The following is a 24,947-nucleotide window of genomic DNA, read 5'->3' on the forward strand; positions in this document are numbered from 1 at the left end:
CAATGTCTGTGTCTCTGGTGTCTTTTGGTCCGCTTTATTTTCACTTCGAAAAACTGAAATGAGAGAGAATGTAGGAGGAAAGAATTAAGCGACATGCAAGCTCAGACAGTGCATGTTGATACTGTTTTACTAAGCTATAAGATATACAGAGGTTTTAAAATTAAAAAAAGAAAAAAGGTTTGGAGAAAAACACAGCCTGTATTCCCTGCTCTGGAGTAAAGAGCTAATACAGTAAGGTCATAGTACCTTCCAAATGATGCTTTGCTATATTTGTCTTGATAATGACTTTGAATTCCCTGAATCTCCGTTAACTGGCAAGAACATCATAGGTGCTAGATGACTGGTGGGAAGTCACGGAGATTAGTGGCCTAAATTGTGTGCTGGGTTACAAGGGAAAACCTGCCTGTTAAGTTTTTAAATGCTAAGGTAATTCACATGTTACGAACTGACTGCAGTTAGAGACCTTTGGTATGGTTCAGCCTCCTTTTCACTGAAGTCAGTCTGTGTTCAGTTGCCTTCCTCTCTCCTCAAAGAGACTCCTTGATCATGTTTCTTTCCTTCCCAGCTGTGATCCCACTTACAGATTCAGAGCATAAGCTGCTGCCCTTGCACTTTGCTGTGGACCCTGGAAAGGGCTGGGAGTGGGGCAAAGATGACAATGACAATGTCCGATTGGCCAGGTGAGGCAAGCCTAGCCTTTCTATCTGCTTTGTAGCTGCGATCTCTTCCACATATGATGTCCGATGTCCGTCTCCCGGGGACTTTTCCTCAGCTCAGAGGCAAAGACAGTCGCATCCTAGTTCCAGTGTCTTTGGGAAGATGGAGAGGAGGGAGACAGATTGGGCACCAGGACTCTTGCAGCTGCCTTTTCTCCCTGTGAAAGACAAGGGAATCCTGGGATCTCCTTACAGTATGAGTGTTCTTGCAGAATCCCCAAAACAGTGATCAGAAAATCAAGATAATCAAATCACACTTCTTCTCCCAGCCCAAATGAGAAGGGTTTTAAATAGCTGACCAAAACAGTTTGGTCTGGGCTTTTGCCCTTCTGGAACTTAAACAGCAAGAAAAATATGTTCTCCGCCCCCCTGCCACCTCCCAGAAGTTGGCTTCCTCCTGCCTCCAAACTTCCCATAAGAGCTTATGAATGTAAAAGCTCCTCCCTTACCTCTTAGCCAGTGCCGCCTTCTTTGGGCTCCTAAAACTGAACCCAACTGAGACGGTTTGATTTAAAAACCCAGCGTTTATGGCTTTTTAAATAGTTCTCACCTAATTATGAAAAGCTCCTTCTGAGTAATACTTACAGCAACAACAATAATAGTGGCTGCCGTTTAGGAAGTATTTCCTAGTTTCCAGACACTGTGCTGGGCCCTTTTCAAATACTATTTTAATCTTCACAGCAACCTTGCAGGATAGATATTATTATCTATACCCATTATCAACCCCTCCCTGAGTTTCAGGGAGGTTGAAGTGACTTGCTCAAGGTCATAAAGCTTAGTAACTGGTGGAGCCCTAATTCAAACTCAACCCTGTCTGAGTTCCCAGCCATGTAGCCCTCTCCCACCCTACCTCCCAAATGGATCACACTGCTCTGCTTTTTAAAGGTCACAGTATTTTGAAATTCTTTTTTTCTCCTTTTCACAGTGTAATCCTGTCCCTAGAGGTCAAATTGCATCTGCTGCATGGCTACATGAATGTGAAGTGGATCCCAGTGTCCTCGGATGCACAGGTGAGGACTTCTCCCACCCCACCCTTGCATGTCCTCATTTTCATGTCAGGGAGAACAAGGAAATCTGGTGGTGGTTCCTTCTGAGTCTCTTCTGAGTAGTGGCTTATGATTCAAGGTTAGGAATACCTAGAAAATATCAGATAAATTCCAAATGACACTTTTTCTTGCCTTTCTACGTGTTAGTGCCCTTTGTTTTCTATATCTTCTCACCGGCCAGGCTCTTCTTTCTGATACTAAAACACATTCTTCAAGAAAAGTTTTCTGAACTTTTTGGTGAACTTGAGATTGTTATTACTTTGTTCCAAGCCCTCTGTACATAGACCTCTGTGTTGGGCACCAGAGGAGACAGAATAGCTTAAAGGGCTCCTGATACAGTAGGTTCTGAGGATGTCATTATTATCCATAGAACAGGAACACAGGAGCAAGGGCCAACTGATGGACTCCAGTGCTGAATGTCTAGAACTTGAGGGGATGCAGAATGGTTAAGGCTTGGGGTGGTTATTCAAGACTTCCTTGAGATTAATTTTGAGCAGAATTTGGCATAGAGAAATTTATAATAAAGGCCATTCTAGTGTCTATAGAATATTCTCCCTCCTCACCCAGAGGCCATATATTTGTATAGTTGCTCATTGTTCTAGAAGAGCAAAATCCAGGCTTCATTTTGGTATCTCCTTATTACAGAAGGGCATCAAATTGCAGGGGGTGAGATAAAAGTTAGATATTAGATACCTCTTTCCCTGGTTCATGGGAGAGCTGATGAGCTGGGGAAGGACAGTGCCCTCCTGGGTGACCCTTCCCCTGTCATGACAGCAACCCTTCTCTGGAACTAGGCAGTCACTCCAAGGAAGGAGTTCATAGGGGTGTTACCACCCCTCTTCCACATGGCTAATTCCTATAGCAACAGCTGCAGGGAGCCCCGTGAGCCAGATGGATGGGCTGGAGGTTCCTGGGGGCTTCCCTCAACCCAAACCAATGGGATAACTGTCAGTCACATTCTTTTTTTTTTTTAATGAAAAAAATTTTTTTTATTGAAGTATAGTTGATTTACAATGTGGTGCCAATCTCTGCTGTACAGCAGAGTGACTCAGTTATCCACATATACACATTCTTTTTTAATATTCTTTTCCATTATGGTTTATCACAGGATATTGAATATAGTTCTCTGTGCTATACAGTAGGACCTTGTTGTTTATCCATCCTATATCTGTCAACCACTTTCTTGTCTCTTCCAGGCTCCCCTGGCCCAGCCTGAGTCCCCGACAGCCTCAGCTGGAGATGAGCCCCGGTCCACTCCTGAGTCTGGGGAATCAGACAAGGAGTCAGTTGGCAGCAGTTCTGCCAGCAATGAGGGCAGCAAGCGGAAAGAGAAGTCAAAACGCGACCGGGAAAAGGACAAGAAAAGAGCAGATTCTGTGGCTAACAAACTGGGCAGCTTTGGCAAAACCTTGGGCAGCAAGCTCAAGAAGAACATGGGAGGCCTGATGCACAGCAAGGGTTCTAAGCCTGGAGGGATGGGAACAGGGTCGGGGGTAAGCAGTGGCACTGAGACACTGGAGAAGAAGAAGAAAAACTCACTGAAGAGTTGGAAGGGTGGCAAAGAGGAGGCAGCTGGGGATGGGCCTGTAACTGAGAAGCCCACATCTGAGTCTGTTGGTAATGGAGGGAGCAAGTATAGCCAGGAGGTGATGCAAAGCCTGAGCATTTTGAGGATTGCAATGCAAGGGGAGGGGAAGTTTATTTTTGTTGGAACCCTGAAGATGGGTCACCGTCACCAATATCAGGAGGAGATGATCCAACGCTACCTTTCTGATGCTGAGGAGAGATTCCTGGCAGAGCAGAAGCAGAAGGAGGCAGAGAGGAAGATCATGAATGGAGGGGCAGGGAGTGGGCCTCCTCCAGCCAAAAAGCCAGAGCCAGATGGCGGGGAGGAGCTGCTGACTGCCCCTCCAGCAGAGTCCAAGGTGGTGGCATTGTCTACTGGCTACCCTGGTGGCTTTACTATCCCTCGACCTTCTGGGGGTGGAGTCCACTGCCAGGAGCCCCGGAGGCAGATGGCAGGGGGGCCATGTGGGGGGGGCCTGCCACCATATGCCACCTTCCCCAGACAGTGCCCTCCTGGGCGACCCTACCCCCATCAGGACAGCATCCCTTCTCTGGAGCCAGGCAGTCACTCCAAGGATGGAGTTCACAGGGGTGCATTGTTACCACCCCACTTCCGCGTGGCTGATTCCTATAGCAACGGCTACAGAGAGCCCCCTGAGCCAGATGGATGGGCTGGAGGTCCCCGGGGGCTTCCCCCAACCCAGACCAAATGCAAACAACCGAACTGCAGCTTCTATGGACACCCTGAGACAAACAACTTCTGCTCCTGCTGTTACAGGGAAGAACTGAGGAGAAGGGAACGTGAACCGGGTGGGGAGCTGCTGGTGCACAGGTTCTGAATGGGGAAACCCTGGAGGGCAAGGGGGCTAAACAAAGAAAGTTAAGCTCAATTAATTGGCTCATAAGACCCAGCCTCCATGTTGATGGGGCAAATGCAGTAATGTTTGTGTGAACCTGGCCAGAAACTTTTAAGTGTGTATGCTCTGGAGAGCTGCCAGGCTGGCAAGAGCAGGTCAGGGCTGGATGGTGCCTCAAGGGCTCTACTGGTCCTTTGCCCATCTTGACTTAATGGTACTGAGGAGGTACAAGCGGGGAAAGATGGTAATTCTGTGTCATAATCCCTTGGGTCCATCCCAGGACCTAAGGGAAAGTATAAGGGAAGATTTGATGTGAGGGGGTGGGGAGGTGGGCAGAAGTCTGGGGGAGGAACTGGCAAAGGAGGTTCTCAGTCAATTAAAGAAAAAAACAGACCAAAGTTCTTTTAGGTTGGAAAAAAGCACATGGTGGTGGAGTTGGGAGTGTGGAGGGAAACTGGGAAATTAGTCAAATTTTCTATTGAGTTGAATTAAGGTAGAAATTTAGTGTTGGATAAATTTTTCCTCTTGAAGGATCTGGAAAGACGAGGCAGTAACGTGTGCTTATGGATGCTTATTAGGAGGGGGCTGGCTTAAATCAGTTTAGTGAGATGGGAAAGGGAGAAACTTAAAAGGGGAATCTTCTTCCTCTTGAGTTTGATTTCCTTCTAAACAGCTATCTGTCATCCCTTCTAGTTCGAGAGGAGATTGCCAATTGCCCCCTATCTTTTTCTCATCCTTTTTGAGGGCTGAGCTAGGAAGGTTGTGATTTTTTTTTTAAGACTTTAATTTTATTAAAAAACAACAACAACAACAAAAGTTCCCTCTGGGGAAGGCAAGAGAATGATGAGAAGAGCAGCTGTGTGTGTTGAATTTTCTCCAGGTGAATTGGTACAGAGGTGATCTTCTTTTAACTACTAGCAATAACCACATATTGGGGTTTGAGTGCGCCTTGGGAGGGGGGTGGGAGGAGGACAGACTTTTGGCCAGACTGTTTCAAACAAAACCAAAAACCTAAATAGAGCACTACCATCCTCTGCTGCTGTGTTTCTGTAGAAAGCAACTTATTTTTTGGAATTTTTTTTTTTTAAAGAAAAGAAACAAAAAGACCCCAGCAAGCAAAAACATTTAAAAAAAATTTTTTTTTTCCTCCTATTTAAGTGATTCTTTCTCCTTCCTCTCTACTTTTGGAGAATGAACTTAACGTCCCGGCTTCTTTTGTTAAGCCATAGCTGACCTTAATCTGTGGTTAGTTTATTAAAATAATAAAAATACTTTGTAAGAAGAGATATTTTTGATAATAGGACTGATGTTGAAACTTGGGGTAGGGGCTAGGGGCAATTTATAAAAAGGTAGAGAAATATATTTTAGTGAACTATAACCACAGATCACAGATTACTCCCAATGAGCTGATCTGTTTTTGGGTTTCCCCCTTCCCCCCCGCCGCCCCCCCCCATCCTTTTCCCCAGAGGATGGGAGTGGGTCTGTGGACACAGTAGCGGGGAGCTCCTTTGCATTTTGCACAAAGCACAAGTCTGGACAGCCTATGCTCTGGCCAGCACCATTTCTAAGAGCTTTAAACTGGAGGACCTATCCTGGGCCAATTTTCCCTTTTCTTTAAATTTTTTTTTTCTGGGGGGAAAAAAACTCAACTATGCAATTGTATACACTCCTGGGTGCATATGAGGAAGGGGAATAAGTGTACTTAAGTGTCCAGAGTGTTAATTGGGGCTATTTTTCTGTATTTGGATTTCTCTTTTGAGGTATGTACTCATAAACCATCCTGTGGAATGTAATCCCCACATTTGATCCAAGGCAGACATGGGCTGGGTGTGTGTGTTAGGGGGACTCGTGTTTGCCCTGTGTTGCTTCTGCCCAATCAGGAAAGTTGTCATCCCATCTCCCCCTTGGTAACAAAGCCAGCCAAGACTGTCCTATACATTGGAACTGCTCACAATTTAGAAAGTTTCCTTTCTCCTCAACAAACTTGAAAAGTCACTTATTTTCTAAATCTGATTGTTGATTTAATAATTTCCATGGCTGTTAATTCTTAGGCTTTTATTTGAAAACAAACCTGGTGTTAAGGAAGCAATGAGATGAGGTCAAAGGAGATAGGTTCCAAAGGAGGGTGGAGGGTATGTATATATTTCTGGGCAGGACTGGGACTAGTGTGAGACAAGCACGCCCCTCAGGTTCAAAACTTAAGGAGATACCAAAAACTTAGTAATCAAGATAAATACTGTTTTAATGCAGTATTTTTAAAAATTAATGCAAAAAAATCCATGATAAGCAAAATATCAGAATCTTAAAAAAGACAGAATCCAACAGGACTGGGGTTAGAGTGAGGGTTGGAACACTGAATTGAGCAAGTACGGGTTGAATCCTGTCTTTATTTAAAATTTTGATACTTTAGTCATTGTGGATTTTTTTACATTAGTTTTGATTTTCAAAATATACTGTGTTAAAATAGTATCTTGGTTACTGGGTTTTGGGGCACCCCTTAAATTTTGTGCCCAAAGTGAGTGCCTTGCTCACCTTACCCTGTTTCCGGGGTTAGAACAGCACTGGTGAGACCACCACCTTATGAACTTCATCCCCTAACATGCACCCAAACAACAAGTGGCTCAAACCCACACCAAGAATTCGCATAGCTCACCTAGCTTTCCCATAGGCATCCATCTATATCATAGGATTTTGGCCTGGACCAATAGAGATGGAAACAGACCAGGGACTTTCCCAGAGAATAAAACCAGGAAAGTTGATTCTCCACTGGACTGCTGTGTTTGGATTTGACCTGTTATTAGATTCTAGTTAATACTTTTGTTTTTAAAAACTGAGGACAAATGAACAAAAACGGAAACCTTGTGTCATGTTTGCTTTTGTTCTGATTTATAAATGAATCAATCCCAATTGCTTTTGACTTCTTTTCAAATAAAAAAGGTGGAAATTCTGGTGGGTGGCCTAGGGGTGAATATGGTAAAATAGAGCTTTATTTAGACCCTCTAGCTTTTTCATTAAGAAATACATTTCTTTTTTTAATTTGGGAAGGTAACTATTTATTGACACATTAAAAAAAATACACCCTCTCTATTCTAAAGATGAGGGACCCTGAGTCAATGGATGTTTTTCCATAGGGATGAGTAAAGTTTGTTTTGCTTCATCCTTTGAGAGGGCTGTGGAATGGGAGGGTGGTGAAAAAATAATGCCTGCAAAATGAAGACAGACTCTAGTTGGTTTATGGTATTTGGGGAGGATGAGGGGGTGGAAGAGGCAAGCTCATGCAATTACTGTGTTGGGGAAAAGGGAGGAGAAGGGTACATGATGTGCACTCAAAATGAGCCAAACTCCTTAGTTAAGGAGGGTGTGGGTGAAGGGGGGAGGCAGACCCCTCAACACTGGATGAGGGATGATATCTCTCAGGCTTAAATAAGTGCACCTAGTTCCTTTAATCCAGGCACTGGGGTACCTACTGAGGTTTTTATTGGAGAGGGAAGATTTTTCAGGGCTCCTATTTTTCCCCTTTTGATTTAAGACAGTGCTACCCCTCCACCCTACGTTCTCCATCTCAGCCCTGATGGAGCAAGTATACTATAGGAGAGGCCTCCAAATTCCTCCCTTAATCTATGCTGGTTTTATTGAGAGTTATAAGATTTAACCAAACGTTTTCTCCTCACACTGGATTCTAAAACAAAAGTAAAAGATTATATTAAAAGTTTGTTGTTTTTTTTTTTTTAAGATTCAGTCTCTTTATGGAGTGCGGATGGTGTTTAACTCAGTGCTGTACAGGGCCTGGAGGGAAGTTCCTTCCCTCTCCTGTTGGCTGTTTCTTCTCAAGTGAAACTAAAGCTCACAGACCAACACAACAGAAATTAGCAATGACTTTTTGTTGTATATTTGAGAATGATACTGAGCTGGAAAGAATGGAGCTGAATGAATTCTGAGAACCTAGCTTTTGCTATTCTTACTACTTTCTAAACAGCCACATGTCCAAGGTTCCAGTCACATTTTATCTTTCCCAATAAAGAAGGTTCAAAGATAATTGTCCCCAGTTACTCAGACACCTCTGGACTCTGTTCTCTTCTTTCTCTAAGGAGTCAGTGCCCCAGACACACAACCACAGGTGAGAAGACAGAATCAGAAGCCCCTTCTCGGCCTGGAATCACCTGCACCCCAGATTTTTCTAATTTCCTTTTCCCTCCAGGCCCTTCAACAACAGATTCAGTGACTCATGTAGGCAGTCTGTCTCTTTCACTTTGTAGATACCTGGTCTGCAAATTACAGGCTGTTTTGCCCCCTGAACTTAAGTTGACTAGCAAAATATGACATCCCCCATGGAGACTTTCTCCATGCCACCTCCCTTCACTGGCCACTTGGGTAAGGGGCAGTAGAAAAGAGAAAGGGAAGCTGGCTGACAGTGGCGCAGAGAGGAGTGGGGGTGGGGAGGACCTTGGCCTCTTTTCTGTGCTTATAACTGGATCTGTGACTCATCTTGTGAGTCACTCAGCTCCACCTCCTTCCTCTAGCTGCCCCTCCCAGCAGCCTTCACTCCTGGCACAAACCTGCAACCAGACCAGGATTCTGAAAATGGAAAAATCTGATACAGCCCCTTGCCTCTTCACCCTTCCTTTCATCCACTAAACCTCTACTGGGTGTGTGTAGAATGGACAGAGGGGGTCCTCCTGTTACTTAACCCTCAGCTGCTGCCCCCTTTGCACCCATCTTTTTTCTGCCTGTGACCTTCCACCATTCCCCTGATGTTTTTTCTCTGTATTCCTCTGCTGCTCCTACACCTCAAGTATTAAAGAATAGAATGAGGCTCTTGAATGAAGGGTGGTGGGGAGAAGGAAAGTGGATAATGGATTTTTAAACTGGTACACAGCTCTTCCTATTGCCACAGACCTTGGGAAATATTTTCTTCCCCCCAAGAGATTGAGGCTGATGGAATGCAGGTGGGGGTGGCGGGGCTTGGTAGCTTTTAAGACTTCTAGAATCAGGCTTCTGGGCTACCTTCCTAGCAGGTGTATGCCTCTCTGTTCCAGACTGACTCCCTGCCTCAGAATATCTTCACTATTTCCACAGTTGCAGCCAAGACAGGGCACTTTTAAAGCTGAGGCCGGAAGGGTGTGTGTGCTGGTGGGGGGAAGAGAGAGTTGTCACTGGAAAACTGGGGCCCCCACCTAAGAATTGCTGCCTCTGTACAAACTCAAAATCAATAAAACAGCAGCTCGTGAATTCATTACTTTGTATTTTATTTTCTGTCTTTTTCATACCTAAAGTTAGAGTTTTGCGTTCCTACCCCCAGTCACCATTGCCTACAGTTCCTTTACTTCCCTCCTAGTGCCCTCCCCACCCATCTTTGCTTCTTGGGTTGCAAGGGGGAGGGTGGGGGGATGGGACTGTTGCACTTAACAGAGGTTTCCAACCCTCAGCCTTCAAAGTCCTTAACATGAATCATTAACTTGGAGATCTGATGTCTGGGCTGGAGGGAGGGCTCCTGTACCTGGAATGGGCCCTAGTTTCCAGCTGGTTGTGTGTGTGTGTGTGTGTGTGTGTGCGTGCGCGCGTGCATGTGCGTGTGTGTGTGTGTGTGTGTGTGTGTGTTGGATTAAGTGGATCTTTTCCTTGAGCCTCCCACCCCCACCACCAGAACTTGCATGTAAACATACCTGTACCTGTGTCTGTATCCTGCAGATGTTTCAATTTCTCTCCCTACTTTTCCACTGGACCCTTCACATGAGATATGTTTCATGCTCTCTGGAGAAGGATACACAAAAACACTTTAACTCACCCCCCTCCTTAATTCCCTCCCCAGGCAAAAATACCCTGAGGGCCAATTTCCATTAATAAATTTCTTCTCAACCACTTCTGTTAGGTCTGTAAGGGGAGGCAGCAAGGAAGTCTGCACTACTTTAACATTTCCCCCCACCCCCACCCCCTTTAAGAAGACAAAAAAACAAGAACAGCTTCCCAGGGAAGCCATCAGTGAGAGTCCAGGGAAGTGGCCCAATGATTCCAGTTTAATACTTGGCACTACTGCTCCCCTCAAACAGTCTCCAATGCTCATGAACAGGAAGACAATAGGATCTGGGTTTGGGGTAAAGCGGGGAATCTGGGTATTTTCTCACTCCCCCATTTTTTCCTCACCTTTCTTAGGCTCCTCCACTTCCTCTCCACTTTTCCAAAATTGTGTGTATTCTCCTTTAAGGGGCTGGGCATCTCTCCCGCCCTCTCCAGAGTCGACTGAAGTTTCCGAGGAGCCTTCTCTAGCTGGGCTGGACACACCTTTCAAAAGACCCCAAAGCGTGCTCCTTGCACCTTAAATGCTCCTTTCCCTTGAATCTTCCTCCTGCCCCTCTCCCTGACTTCCCTCCTCCCATCTACAAGATTCAGCCTCTCCCCAAGGGGCTTGAGCATCCTCGAGGTTTCCCACCCTTGACCGCTCCATCCCCGGATGGAGCCAGAGAAATGTGGTGGGGGGGCCGGGGCCAGAGTTTCAACGTCACCCCCCAGAAGGAGGAGCCAGAGATGGGGGTAAGGAGAGGAAACGGGCTTGCGCGAGGGGGGCATTGGCAAGAGGGTGTGAATGGGGATGGTGTGGAGAAAGAGGGAAGAAAAGGATCTAGAGGAGGAGGAGGGTGTGTCTCATATCAACCTCAGTTGATGGAGCTTGGTCTTTTTTGCAGTTTCAAGTTCATTGTCTCATTATCCATTAACCAGCTCCTCCCTTAACTATCTGCCAACCCCCCCCCCCCGCCCCGTGCTGAGCTCCCCACAGCCACTGATCTCAGTTTATCCTGAGTGTCTGAGTGTAGGCCTCCAGAGGTGGTTGCTGAAGTAACCCCAGACCCCAGGATTGGAGAGGCCTAGGGATTAACCCTACACCCTTCGCAGCTCTCTGGACCAAAGTCTGTCCAGGGGAGTGGGATGCCAGAGCCCAGGAGTCATCAGCTTGGCAGCTGCCTGGCCTCTGGATGCCTCCCAGGTAATAATGCCCTTCCAATACTTCTGATCTCCAAAGACTCCTCCAAATTTCATGCTCCTCAGACCTTGTTTCAAACCTCACCAAAGGTACCTCTGTACTCCTCTCCTGGCTCAAAGTGCTTCTGCCTGAGGTTTGCTCTCTTCTCTGTCCAGGGCTGGCTGGGAGCTTGGACCTTGATGGTCCCTCTGTTTTCTTGACCCTGTTACTCCTCTTCTCATTTACTTATTCAATAAATATTTGGGTGCCTACTATGTCCCAGGCACTTTCTAGGCTCTAGAGTAAAAGAATATAAATTCTCTCCTCCTAAGCTTTCATTCTAGTGGGGTTAGGGGAGGATCTTAATCTTCCCTCTTTAGATCCTCCTGTCTGAGAGGAGTGGGTGTATACAAGTGTGGGCAGTACTGGGAACAGTCATAACCTGGCTTCCCTTCTTGCCCTGCAGGGGAGCAGATCCTAGCATGGGCCCCAGGGGTGAGGAAAGGGTTGGAACCTGAACTGCCTGGAACCCTGATCTGCAGCAACCTGAGGGTCACCTTCCAGCCCTGTGGATGGCAGCGGAGTGAGGTGAGAAGGTTAGGGCAGCGCAAAGGACAACTAGTGGGAAGTGGGTAGGGGAGTCTACAAGATGTAGACAAACATTACAGGAAGTGAGAAAGTGAGAGTTATGCTTAAGGGCTGTCTTCTGAGAGTATCAGGGATTGTCTATGGGGACCATCTCTAGGGAAGTTAGGGCTGCCAAGGTAGGACAAAGAATGAGACTTCAGATGTCTTTAGCATCAGTTCATGTGCTTCCTCTAGGAGACTCCCCTGAGCAGTGAGTATGATTTTTCCCTGGCCAACATTGGGCGATTAGAGGCTGGTAAGTGTGGGAGCTTGGTGAAGGGGCTCACTGGGAGTATCGGAACCCCTCATCCTTCCTTTATTTTCAGAGGACAGCCTGAGTGGATGGAGTGGGATGGGCTGGAAGAGTTCCTCCTAGAGGGACCCTGATCCATGGCGGTACTGCTCTCTAGCTCTTTTTTTTTTTTAACATCTTTATTGGAGTATAATTGCTTTACAATGGTGTGTTAGTTTCTGCTTTATAACAAAGTGAATCAGTTATACATATACATATGTTCCCATATCTCTTCCCTCTTGCCTCTCCCTCCCTCCCACACTCCCTATCCCACCCTCTAGGTGGTCACAAAGCACCGAGCTGATCTCCCTGTGCTATGCAGCTGCTTCCCACTAGCTATCTACCTTACGTTTGGTAGTGTATATATGTCCATGCCTCTCTCTCGCTTTGTCACAGCTTACCCTTCCCCCTCCCCATATCCTCAAGTCCATTCTCTAGTGGGTCTGTGTCTTTATTCCCATCTTACCCCTAGGTTCCTTTTTTTTTTTTCTCTTAGATTCCATATATATATATGTGTTAGCATACGGTATTTGTTTTTCTCTTTCTGACTTACTTCACTCCACTCTCTCTTGACTTCAGTGAATGGCCTGTCCCGAGTCCAGCTCCTCCGTCCAGGGTCCCTGCTTAAATTTATCCCTGAGGAGATTCTGATTCATGGCCAAGACTTCCGGCTACTCAGAGTTGGTTTTGAGGCTGGAGGACTAGAGCCACAGGCCTTTCAGGTAAGAGGCCTCCAGCCCAAGGACCCCTCTTCCCCTTAGAACCTTGGCATCCTTTCCCTGGAAATTCCCAATAGTCCCCTGTCTCCCAAGATCCCTCTCATCATTCTCTCTGCTTCTCTTCTCAAGGAGTGACTAAAATGATAGTATAATGAGAGTAAAGGCCTGAATTCTAGCCCAGCTCTGCCAATTATCAGGAGTGTAACTGCGGACAAGTTTCTTCCTTTGAAAAACAGGGAGGGTTGCATAAGATTATCCCCAAGATTCCTCCCAGAATTACCATTCTGTCATTCTCTGGTCCTAAATGTGTTCCCCTGACTCCAGTCCCCATGACCTGTGGAAGCTCCCTTCGTTAGGGATTGTCTTCGCTTTTCTTCTCTATTGGCAGCAAAGACAGTGGAGCAACACATGAGCCCTATTTCCTTCTTTTCACTTCAGTCTGAGACAAAGGATGGGATGTCCTTTCTTCTACAGGTGACCATGGCCATTGTCCAAGCCAGAGCTCAGAACAGTCAAGCCCAACAGTATGCAGGGATAACCCTGAGCAAGGCTGGTGAGTGTGGGGGCTTTAGGATAAGGAAAGGGTAGAGAGTCTGAAAAAGCAGAAGCTGGCTGAAGGCAAAAGAGCTGAGCTGGCTCTGGTTCCTCTTCCTCCTCCTCTGTGCCTCCCTCCTGCCCTAGGCCAGAGTTCTAGTTCCAGAAAACCACCTATTCCCCTCTTGGAGACATCAGAAGACTGGGAGATTGAGCGGAAAAAGCAGGGGGCCAGGGGCTGGAGGGTCAGCACTGTCAACGAGAGGTTCGACGTAGCCACCAGGTGATCCCCAAGTCCACCCAACCCCTGCTGCCCCCTCAATCTTCCCACACTTCTCTGATCCTCTAAAACTAGGACTTCCCACAAACTCCAGCCTCCTAGGACATCCGCAAAGCTATCCCCTTTAATTCCTAGATCTCTAAACTTGAGATCCCTTGGAATGATCCCCTCCTAAGCAGCTTCCTTGTAATAACAGGTTCGCATTATAATGAGGTCACTGAGCCAAGCTGTGACATAACTCTCAATTTCACAGCCTCCCCCGTTACTTCTGGGTCCCTAACCGAACTCTGGACAGTGAGGTCAGGAGAGCATTTGGCCACTTCCATCAGAGCCGTGGACCGGTCAGTGTGAGGGTGAGGGTAACGGTTGGGGATTAGAGGGTCATGGGAGGTTACGGGTCATTGTGGAGGGAGGGGATCCCTGTGAGGTCAGTGTGGGGGCAAGGGTAGGGTGGGGCTAGGAGTTTCTCCCTCAATTATCCTTCTCTCATCCACATGAAGCGCCTGTCCTGGCATCACCCTGGGGGTAGTGATCTTCTCCGCTGTGGTGGCTTCTATACAGCCAGTGACCCCAACAAGGATGATATCAGGTGAGGGGAGGTTTGATGAGAAGAATCAAGCATTAGATATTCAGGGCAGACACCTTCCCTTACTTTCTGACTCTCTCCCCTCCAGAGTAGTGGAGTCGATGCTCCAGGCTGGGCATTCAGACGTTGTCCTGGTAGACACTATGGATGAGCTCCCCAGTCTTGCAGACGTCCAACTTGCCCACCTGAGGCTGAGGGCCCTCTGCCTGCCTGGTGAGATAAACTTTGACCCCTTACCCCATCTCTAGGTCTGCTGACCCTAACCTGGTTTACCCTTTTGCCTGCTGTGGATGAGTACCCCTTCAACCCACTGATCCTTAGTTTTCTACTCAACTCCCATCTCCCACAGACTCACTGATTTCCTGTCTTTTTGACCCCGAGATATTCTTTTTTTTTTAAACAGCTTCATTGAGATATAATTTATGTACCATAAAATTCACCCTTCACCCATCTTAAGTGTACAATTCAATGCATTTCATTGTATTTACAATGTTGTACAACCATCGCCACAACTTAATTATAGAAACCTCATAGCCATTTATAGTTACTTCTCATTCCTAACCCCAGACCCAACCACTACCCAACGTATTATTAACGCTTCTTAATTCTGGATCCTGAACTCCCAGTTCTCCTGATCTCTTTGCCCTTCTGACTCCTCTACTCTCTCTCAGATTCATCTGTGGCTGAGGATAAATGGCTCTCAGCTCTGGATGGAACACGATGGTTGGACTACGTCAGGTACTCCCTCTGACTCCTAAATGGTCTTCCATTAACTCTTCTCCTTGGTTCCCCAAGAAGACTGTTATTTGTTTCTCCTTAGAAGGAGAGGGGGAAGGAATTGCGAGTCTGTCTCTGTTGTATCCCCTGAGTCATCATTCCCTTTCTCCAGGCTTGTATTCTCCCCTTCTCTTCCTCACCCACTCCTCCAGGTCTTGTCTTCGAAAGGCCAGTGACATCTCAGTCTTAGTGACATCCAGGGTTCGCTCTGTAGTACTTCAAGGTGAGTTTCTTGGGCCAACCCCCTCCATTCCTTGCCTTTTCTCTTTACTCACCTGACTGGATTCTGCTCAGGGAGGGAGACCTATAAAGCTTCCTTGTCCCCTCCCAGTGCTAGCATCCTCTCGTTTTGCTAGGAACTACCCATCAGCTCTAACTCATCCTTCAGTGCTACTTCTGCCTCCCCACTAAGCTTGTGGTCCCTAACAGAGGGGTTCTCAGCCCTCTGTTCCTGTCCTTCCATCAGAGGATGGGGATTGGGGTTGGGGTGGGAAGGAAAATGTGGAAGCTGGTTGGACATTTATGATTCTGCTTCCTACATGTGAAGCTGGGTATTTCTATCTCGGTGGAGTGTATGAAGTGAATCACTCAAAGTCTTTGTTTTCTCTTCACTTTTATGTGCCCTCTCAATCCTACCTACCCCAAACTTTCCCCCTCTGTGCTGCTCACTTCCTCTTGCCATATTTCTTTTTCTCACTCTCTTCTGCCCTAGTTTCTTGGCCTTCCTTCTTTGTCCCTTATCCCTCTTTATCACCCAGAGCGCGGTGATCGTGATTTCAATGGCCTCCTCTCTTCACTCGTCCAGCTGCTTTCAGCCCCTGAAGCCCGGACACTGCTTGGCTTCCAATCACTAGTGCAGCGAGAGTGGGTGGCAGCTGGACATCCTTTCCTGACCCGACTTGGGGGAACTGGGGCCAGTGAAGAGGTGAGAATGTTTGGGGAGGGTACCGGGAGAGTATTATTAAGAAGTACGGGGATGAGAAAATTAAATAGTAAAATCCATCGGAGGTGAATTAGGTCCAAAGGGTTCTGAGCTTGAAGGGAGACCCAGATGAGTGAGGGACCACAACCCCCTACCTCAACTGAGATTTCCACTCCCTGACCTCCTCAGTGTCCTCTGTTCCTGTGTCCCTCATCCCCTGTTATTTTGTCATCCTCCCCATTTAGGTCCCCATAACCCCTTCCAACCTCTTAATTTCCCTCTTCTCAGGCCCCAGTGTTTCTCCTCTTCCTTGATTGCGTCTGGCAGCTCCTCCAGCAGTCTCCAGCTGAGTTTGAATTCTCTGAGTTCTTCCTTCTTGCTCTTCACGACAGCGTCAGGGTTCCTGACACACTTACATTCTTGAGAGACACTCCCTGGGAGCGTGGAAAGCAGAGTGGACAGGTCAGTGAGTTCCATTTTTGACTTGTCTTTTTTTCCCCCCATCAAGAAGAACTCTCTGGGAGTTCCCTGGTGGGCTACTGGTTAGGATTTTGGGCTTTCACTCCCGTGGCCCAGGTTCAATCCCTGGCTGGGGAACTGAGATCCCGCAAGCTGTGCAGTGCGCCCCCCCCAAAAACCCCAGAAAACCCCACTACTCTCTGAAGTTTAGTCTTGATTATGAAAAGTGAGGTCTGTGGATGGGAAAGGGGGAGGTTGATGCTCACTTTCAGGACTGGACTTTCAGCCTATCTCTGATTCTTAAGAGATGAGAATTTCATGATTTCTCTCTAGACTTGGGAGAAGGATTATATATTTTTGTTTGTTTAACCATCCTTTTCTTGTTTCCTCTATCCAGTTCAACACCTATACACAAGTCTATACTGCAGGGTACTCCCAGCCCCCAGCTGGGAACTCTGTTAACCCACAGCTATCTGTCTGGGACTGGGACTTACGCTACAGCAAGGAACAGATACTACAGTTCCATAATCTTGGCTATGACCCAGAACACTGCCCAGATTCATGGCTCCCTAGACAGCAGGTGAGGTGTCTAAAGTTCCTAAATTCTTCTGACTCTCTCACAGGCTCATCCCACTAGGTGAGAAGTGAAAAGACAGTGTCTGAGGTCCTCACTCCTCTTCTGTTAGCTGGCATTTATAGTACCTGACTGTCCCCAGGAAGACAGAAATCCTAAAGTTAACATAAAGCATCTTTTTTGTCCTCCTCATCCTTACTAGTCTTCCTGTCTCACGCAAACATTTTTATGTTTCCCTAAAATCAACTTGAATCAGTCCTGAGGCCTAGTCTGAAGGCTAATAAGGAGAGCAGATAAAGAGTTCTAGGGCGGAGGCTGGTAGTTTGATCACACGTGCAGTGTTGAGTGAGTGGCAGCTGGACATTCCTTCCTGACCCAGTTTGGGGAAACTGGGGTCATCAGTTTTCTAGGTTGTCAGTTGATTTCCCTTTCCTCCTTAGCCAAGCTTCATGGTTCCTGGGCCCCCCAGTTCCGTGTGGCTCTTCTCTAGAGGGGCCCTGACCCCCTTGAATCAGCTCTGTCCTTGGCGGGACAGTCCCTCCCTGCTGGCAGTCTCTTCTCGTTGGCTCCCTCGACCTGCTATCTCCTCTGAAAGCCTGGCTGATCAGGAGTGGGGGCTCCCCTCACATTGGGGAGCTTGCCCTTTACCCCCAGGGCTGCTGCTGCCTGGATATCTGGGACCCCAAATCAGGCTCTGGAGACGCTGCTACCTGAGGGGAAGGCCTGAGGTCCAGGTGAGAAGGAAAAACAGGGACTGGGAGTGGGAGAAGGGGCCTGACTGCTGAACCAGAAGTTCTAGGAGAAACCAGATATTTCCAGGAGCTGGAAAGGGAAAGGGCTGGGGGTCTGGGAAATGAGGTACCATTCTTGTTGGTATCAAAGTGGATAGGTCTGGGAGTGTGGGGAAACTGCTTGCGACTAATATCAAGTGGAAACTAGGGCATAGTTGGAGGGGGAAAGAGAATTAAGGATGCCAGGAGCAGAGAGCTGCAGCTAAAATAATATTCCTCTCTGCGTCTCTTCACCCCCTCCCCAGATGGGACTCTCAGCTCCCACGATCTCTGGCCTTCAGGCTGAGCTAGCCCATCTTCAGGAGTTATTAAGGAAATGGACACCAAGAATATCTCCTGAGGATCACTCCAAGAAAAGAAATCCAAATACCATTATGTCCCAGTCCCGTTGAAATTGCTGGCTTTCTCATGGGCAGGGCAGAGGGTGGTCTGGGGTAAGGGAGAGTTTTGTCTAATCCTTCAATTTTTCTTACCTGGTCTTGCTGCCTCAGCTTTCATACGCCAGCCCTTAAACAAGCTCACTGACTTGAGTTTCCATTGCAGATGGGTGGTGCTGACCTTATCCAACTGTTACCCTGCCCTGTTTGGTTTAAATAGTTTCTTGTGATTTGAAGAATTAAGAAACGAAAACAAACGAAAACAATCCAGAATATGATCACATCCTTTTTTCAGGGCAATGCCATCCCTTTTGGATGGAAATTTTGGATACTGAGCTGGTAAATTGTGTGATCAGAGATACCATTTATCAGTGTCAACAAGATGGCCTACAGACCTCCTTTTCACCTCCTCTTGCTGTTCCTGTAATTCCGATTTCTACTTCTTCCTTTACAGTTTTCCATGGGTATGGGAGACACCCTGTCTCTTCCAATTGTATATTTTTGTCGTGACATTTCTATTTAAGGAGTTCATTAAAGCACAATATTTATACACGCTGCTGGCATTGTTTCTTGTGTCTGAATAAAGGAACCTAGATAAGAGAGTGGGGGGGGGTGTGACCCAAGAGAGGAAGGTACCGACCATATTATTGCTAAGGAAATATTGCTAAGGAAATAAGGGGATGGTTCAGGGGAGGCTCTGAAGAATTCACAGGCAATTTGGGTTCTCTCTTCCGTGCAGATGGGTCAAAAGACACCCAGACGTTGCTGGGCGTCAGGGTGCGCTCTGGACGTTGAGACAGAGGACTCTGGGCTTCTGTGTCAACCACCCTTCAGCTTTGCTATCACTCCACCTCTGAGCCTCATGTTCCCCTCACTCTCTATGCAATAACGCCTAGGCGAGCTCAGACCTTCCGCAATCCCCTCGCTGAGGAAAAACGAAATACCTCAAGCCCAGGCCGGGGCTGTGAGGCCGTATCTGTCCAAAGGCTGCGGGTCGGGGCGGACAGCTGCCTCCACGCCTTGCGTTGGGGGGGGTTCCTCAGCACACCCTTCTCTGGGAAACGAAAGAAGGCTACAAAATACATGAAAAGTGAAGTTTTGTTCTCTCAGCTTTTGAATTGACATTTTCGGGAGCAGTGTCACCCTTTAACGTCTAGCACTGCCTTATGAGGGTCTCGGCGTTTCCGTTCTTCTGCCCCGCCCTAACAACTCCCAGACGCACCTCAAACACCGTCACCTCCGCCGCTTCAAGTATCAGCGGCTCCTAAGATGGCCGCGGACGCTTCCGGCTCCTCCCCTGCCTAGGGCCCGCCCACCGCCTCACGTCGGCTTTCGCCCCGGAAGTGGAAGTTGTGACTGAGGTCAGGGGGCGGGATCGTTGTCTGGAGACGGCGGGAGTTCTTTCGCCATGGCGGCCGGGCCGATCTCCGAGCGGAACCAGGGTGACTGGAGGGGACAAGCCCGGAATGAACTCAGGGAGTTTGGGGGGCCCCGATTAGGGCCAGCAGTGTTTCATCCGGGGCGGGAGATTGGGCCGTTCCGAAGGGTGCCAGACCTGCCCCGATGCCTGCTGGGGACGGGATGGACGGGTGTAGGCTGAGGCCTGTAGGTGTGATGCTATGTCCAATCCCCTGCTGCCTTCCCACTCAAAAAAAAAAAAAAGAAAAAGAAAAAGAAAAGTTACGAAGTGAATTTGCTTTAGAACTCTAAGTTAGACTTAAGAAGTTTATCTGTTTTCTGGAAAGGAGGAGGTGTAAGGGCTTAAGCTAACGTCTTTTTTTTTCTCTCTCTCTTTCCCTCTTTGCTCCTATACCCTGTCTCAACCCCCAAATCCCCCGCCTGGGTTCCATCTTCATGTTCCCGTTACCTCCCTATCTCCTCTCGTCTCTGCCCTAACCTCCTAATCCTGTCCTCCAGATGCCACTGTGTATGTGGGGGGCCTCGATGAGAAGGTTAGCGAACCACTGCTGTGGGAGCTATTTCTCCAGGCAGGGCCAGTAGTCAACACCCACATGCCAAAGGATAGAGTCACTGGTCAGCACCAAGGTGAGTACATGGCAAGAATTGCAGTTATGTTTTGAGGGGACAGGCTGCTCCAGGAGGCCCCCAGCAGTATTCATAACTGTCTTGGAATGAGCAAACTAAGGATTTTTTTCTCTTAAGCCTAACTCACAGTATGTTTCTGGAACCATTCTAGTTGAAGTGAGATTATTATTTCTTGTTCTTTGTGCTTCAAAAGGCAAATGAGTTATACCTCATTTGGAATCACTTGTTAACCTCTTCTTTCCACTCCCCCAGGCTATGGCTTTGTGGAATTCTTGAGTGAGGAAGATGCTGACTATGCCATTAAGATCATGAACATGATCAAACTCTATGGGAAACCAATACGGGTGAACAAGGCATCAGCTCACAACAAAAACCTGGATGTGGGGGCCAACATTTTCATTGGGAACCTGGACCCAGAGATCGATGAGAAGTTGCTTTATGATACTTTTAGCGCCTTTGGGGTCATCTTACAAACCCCCAAGATTATGCGGGACCCTGACACAGGCAACTCCAAAGGTTATGCCTTTATTAATTTTGCTTCATTTGATGCTTCGGATGCAGCGATTGAGGCCATGAATGGGCAGTACCTCTGTAACCGCCCAATCACCGTGTCCTATGCTTTCAAGAAGGACTCCAAAGGTGAACGCCATGGCTCAGCCGCTGAACGACTTCTGGCAGCACAGAACCCACTCTCCCAGGCTGACCGCCCTCATCAGCTGTTTGCAGATGCACCCCCTCCACCCTCTGCTCCGAATCCTGTGGTATCATCGCTGGGGTCTGGGCTTCCTCCACCAGGTAAAGCTTTTGATAAAAAATATGTTTGGGGGCTTCCCTGGTGGTGCAGTGGTTGAGAGTCCGCCTGCCGATGCAGGGGACACGGGTTGGTGCCCTGGTCCGGGAAGATCCCACATACCGCGGAGCAGCTAGGCCCGTGAGCCATGGCCGCTGAGCCTGTGTGTCCGTAGTCTGTGGCCTGTGCTCTGCAACGGGAGAGGCCACAACAGTGAGAGGCCTGTGTACCACAAAAAACAAAAACAAACAAAAAAAACATGTTTGTCTTGGGTTGGGGGGCTGGCAGGTAAGGAGAAGGAAAAAGAACCTGGAAAGGGAAGAACATTGAGTCAGTAAGTGATAAGAAAGGGATTGAGGGGTGATTGTGGAGGGATGATTGTGGAGGGAAGCAAGTTGTTGAGTTTCTCCAGAAGGTGTTGTTTGAGTCATCTAGCATTGCTTCTGACTTTAGAGAGCTGGGAGGAGGAGGAAAGAGCTCATCCTTCCTGGAGCGGCCAGATTGGAACAGGCTCTCTAAAGGCACTCTCTTCTCACTGTCATTAACTCTTTTTACATTTTCTCTATAGGCATGCCTCCTCCTGGCTCCTTCCCACCACCAGTACCGCCTCCTGGAGCCCTTCCACCTGGGATACCCCCAGCCATGCCCCCACCACCTATGCCTCCTGGAGCTGGAGGACATGGCCCCCCATCAGCAGGAACCCCAGGGGCTGGACATCCTGGACATGGACACTCACATCCTCACCCATTCCCACCGGGTGGGATGCCCCATCCAGGTGGGTGTTCTTTGCTGGGAAGGAGAGGAATGTTGGTAGAGGAGCTCTATCACCACTTATGCTGCTGCTCTTTGTCCTTCAGGAATAATAAATAGTCCCAGAGTTCTCCTTTCTTTCAGACATTCTTTTGTAAAAGTAAATACAAGATACTTTACTCTGTTTACTTTAACAACTACCACCCTGTCTTCATTTCTTATTTCAGTTTTACCAAAGAGTATAACTATACTTGCTATTTTTTGTTTCCTTAACTTTTACTTCCATTCTCTCCTCTGAATTCCACCCAAAAGCAGTGACCTAATTGCCAGGTCTAGGGGACACTTCTGCTCCTTATCTGGTTTGACCTTTGCTATACTTGAAACTGGCCATGTCCTCCTGTTTGAAAATCTTGTCTCTTTTGATTTTTCTGGATTCTCCATCTATCTCTCTGAATCCTTAATCTCATCCACCTTAATGGGCTCCTTTTTCTCTGCTTGTACCTAGGTTTTTGTGTTTGGCTCTCTTTTCTGCATAGTTCCATTATTTGTACACTGATGCCTCCTAGATCTGTATCTCTGTTCCATGGTTATTAACATTCCATACCCTTAATCTTGGTGTTTAATGGACAGCTCCATTCTTCTGCCATTCCCCTTCAAACCTATTCTTTCTCTAGTTTTCTTCGTTTTCAGGTGCTTGATTCAGAAATCTAGGAGTTATGTTTGACTATTCCCTGTCACCCCACTCTTAATACCAAGTCTTATTTATATCTGGCATCGACCTCCACTAGGCCAGTGCCCTAGTTCAGGCTGTCATATCCTCATTATTTCACACCTAATTTATTGTAGTAATATCCTGACACTTTGACTCTAATTATGTCTACCTTTCATCGACTTCCACAGAGTAATTTTTCTAAAATACAGATGTTCACACACCCTTGCTCAAAATTCTTCTGTTGCTCCCTTTTATCTACAGAGTGAAACCCAAACTCACTGCCGTAGCATTCTAGGCTTTTCACCATCTGGCTCCTTCCCCTTACTCCTATGACTGCACGCTGCTCCTGATGACTGAGTTACTGGATTTCCTTTCACATACTATGCTGTTGATCATACACGTGCTTTGCACATGCTAATCTTTTCTGCCTGGAATATTCTGTTCCCATTCTGCTGTCCACCTGAAAAATTCCTTTTAATCCTTTAGAATTAGATCTTCGCTCAGACAGCATCTCTGTTACCTTCCCAAATCCTACTCCGTAGAATAATCACGCCATTTGTTATGTACTGTTGCAGCACTATTACAGTGCCTAAATCATGGAAGGAGCAAGTGAGCTGCAGGGGGCAGGGAGTAGATTGGGTAGTTGGTTGGTTTGTTCTCTTGGAATGGAGTCAAGGGTAAGGGCACTTTTTACCAGCCTTATTTTCCATGCTCTTCTTCCTGATGTCACTTGCTTCTCCATTTTCTTCTCTTCCTGTCTCGTTTTCTTTGCCCTCTTCTCTAACTTCCTTTTGTCTCCTTTCTCTTTGTGTCTGTTTTGTTCTCATAGGGATGTCTCAGATGCAGCTGGCCCACCATGGCCCTCATGGCTTAGGACACCCCCATGCTGGGCCCCCTGGCTCTGGGGGGCAGCCACCACCCCGACCACCACCTGGAATGCCTCATCCTGGACCTCCTCCAATGGGCATGCCCCCCCGAGGGCCTCCGTTCGGCTCTCCCATGGGTGAGTAGGCTGTAGCCACCTCCCTCATCCTCACGTGGCATTCTTGCAGCTTCTTTTGTCACACCTCTTATCCACTGCACTTCCTTACTTTTCTTTCTTAGATTTCTTTTCACTGTCTCCCTGTCTGTCCTCTCTCTGCATTGTCCCAGTGTGAACTGTCTCCTGTTTCTTGTTTTTACTAAGTTTTCCTTTTCTTCCTGCAGGTCACCCAGGTCCTATGCCTCCGCATGGCATGCGTGGACCTCCTCCACTGATGCCCCCTCATGGATACACTGGCCCTCCACGACCTCCACCCTATGGCTACCAGCGGGGGCCCCTCCCTCCACCCAGACCCACTCCCCGGCCTCCAGTTCCCCCTCGAGGCCCACTTCGAGGCCCTCTCCCTCAGTGATTTCTCGTTGCCTTTCCTCTTGTTATAGCCTCCCAATATCTGTTCACTTCCTTGGACCAATCAGAGTTGCTGTAGCTCCCAGGGACTAAGGCGCTAATCCCTCTCAGGCCTCCTTTTGTAAGTGTAATTTTTTTCACAGGAGGTTTTATTTTTTTCTGTGTCAGTCCTAAGTGTTTTGCAAATGCACAGAGAAAATAAAACTAAACTCCTTGTTTATTCTTTGTGGTGTTTAACTTGGCAAAATAACTTCTTTTTCTCTAAGAAGAGATGTATATTGGGAGAAGAATGGTAAGGTAGGAGTGAGGGTGTTTATTCCATGTTTTAAGGGCTTACTCTGTAATGTGCTGTTGCAGTTGCTGGACTGCTGTGTACTACAGCAGCTGTTTCCTTACATCAAGCTTATACATAAGATGGAGACCCAGTATCCATGGCATCGGTTATTGTGAGTATTAAGTGAGAACAGAAGTAAAGTTCTTGGAGATATGATGGCAAAAATATAAAGTAACATACACAAAGCTATTCATTGCAGCACTATTTGTAATACCAGTAGATTGGAAACAACTCACGTATCCATCAGTAAGGGAATGGTGGAATAAACTGGTAAATCTATACAGTAGAGTACTGAGCAGCAGTAAAAAAGGAATGAGGGAGACTCTACATACTGTTTGGAGAGAGCTCCAGGATATGTTAAGTGAGGAAACTAACACGCAGAACACAATGTATAGTGTGTTTCCTTATCTAAGGGTTGACACGTAATATATACATTTGTCTATATTTTAAAAATGGAAGGATAAACCAAAAACTAATGGAAGTTGTTACCACTGGGGGAAGGGAAGGGATATGGAGGAAACTGGATTTCTCTGAGTGTACTATGTTAATGTGGTTTTCTTTGGAACCATATAAATGTCTTAAATGATTGCAAAACAATTGAAATGGGACAGTAGGAACTCAGTAAGCCGTCATTTTCTTTCATTCTTCATACCACCAGGTATCTTGGGTAAGGGATTTGTATCTTATTCCTATTTTTTCCTCATTCTCAGTCCTTCCAGACCTGATTTCCATCATATTTAAATCTGTGCTCAGACTTTCAGTAACTAGAGCAGTAACTAGACCAAATCCAATGGCCTATTCTGTTCTTTGCCACATTTAATCCTGTTATATCACCCCCTTCTCTGAA

General features: G+C 47.1%; 3 protein-coding genes and 1 long non-coding RNA gene across 6 annotated transcripts in view; 3 read left to right on the forward strand and 1 right to left on the reverse strand.

Moving 5' to 3' along the window:
* OTUD7B (OTU deubiquitinase 7B) overlaps positions 1-7,092 on the forward strand; it is a 51,574-nt gene extending 44,482 nt beyond the window's left edge. For all 3 annotated transcript variants that reach the window (XM_060139083.1, XM_060139082.1, XM_060139084.1), the window contains 3 exons: positions 566-680; positions 1,642-1,726; positions 2,959-7,092. In XM_060139083.1, the coding sequence (XP_059995066.1) occupies positions 566-680; positions 1,642-1,726; positions 2,959-4,167 (1,409 nt within the window). In that variant the 3' untranslated portion in view covers positions 4,168-7,092. The remainder of the gene's footprint in view (positions 1-565; positions 681-1,641; positions 1,727-2,958) is intronic.
* LOC132514417 (uncharacterized) lies at positions 112-10,619 on the reverse strand. The gene is made up of 3 exons (XR_009538774.1): positions 10,327-10,619; positions 9,849-9,936; positions 112-874 (listed from the first exon to the last, which is right to left on the reverse strand). It is a non-coding gene; the product is annotated as an uncharacterized LOC132514417 (long non-coding RNA).
* MTMR11 (myotubularin related protein 11) lies at positions 10,417-18,633 on the forward strand. Its single transcript, XM_060139089.1, is given in 18 exon segments — positions 10,417-10,713; positions 11,074-11,164; positions 11,607-11,728; positions 11,963-12,023; positions 12,639-12,781; positions 13,253-13,331; positions 13,460-13,595; positions 13,846-13,933; positions 14,093-14,181; positions 14,267-14,391; positions 14,850-14,916; positions 15,108-15,178; positions 15,714-15,880; positions 16,166-16,339; positions 16,734-16,916; positions 17,351-17,644; positions 17,947-18,078; positions 18,080-18,633. Coding segments are annotated over 18 exon segments (2,148 nt in total). The 5' UTR covers positions 10,417-10,647; the 3' UTR covers positions 18,140-18,633.
* Positions 18,634-19,445: 812 nt separating this feature from the next.
* Positions 19,446-23,986, forward strand: SF3B4 (splicing factor 3b subunit 4). Its single transcript, XM_060139080.1, has 6 exons — positions 19,446-19,520; positions 19,996-20,124; positions 20,377-20,919; positions 21,483-21,689; positions 23,206-23,379; positions 23,583-23,986. The coding sequence occupies exons 1-6, from the start codon at positions 19,487-19,489 to the stop codon at positions 23,768-23,770; spliced, it is 1,275 nt and encodes a 424-aa protein (XP_059995063.1). The 5' UTR covers positions 19,446-19,486; the 3' UTR covers positions 23,771-23,986.
* Positions 23,987-24,947: the final 961 nt, after the last annotated feature.

This window comes from Lagenorhynchus albirostris, chromosome 2, assembly GCF_949774975.1.
Source record: "Lagenorhynchus albirostris chromosome 2, mLagAlb1.1, whole genome shotgun sequence".
Classification (NCBI taxonomy): Eukaryota; Metazoa; Chordata; class Mammalia; order Artiodactyla; family Delphinidae; genus Lagenorhynchus; species Lagenorhynchus albirostris.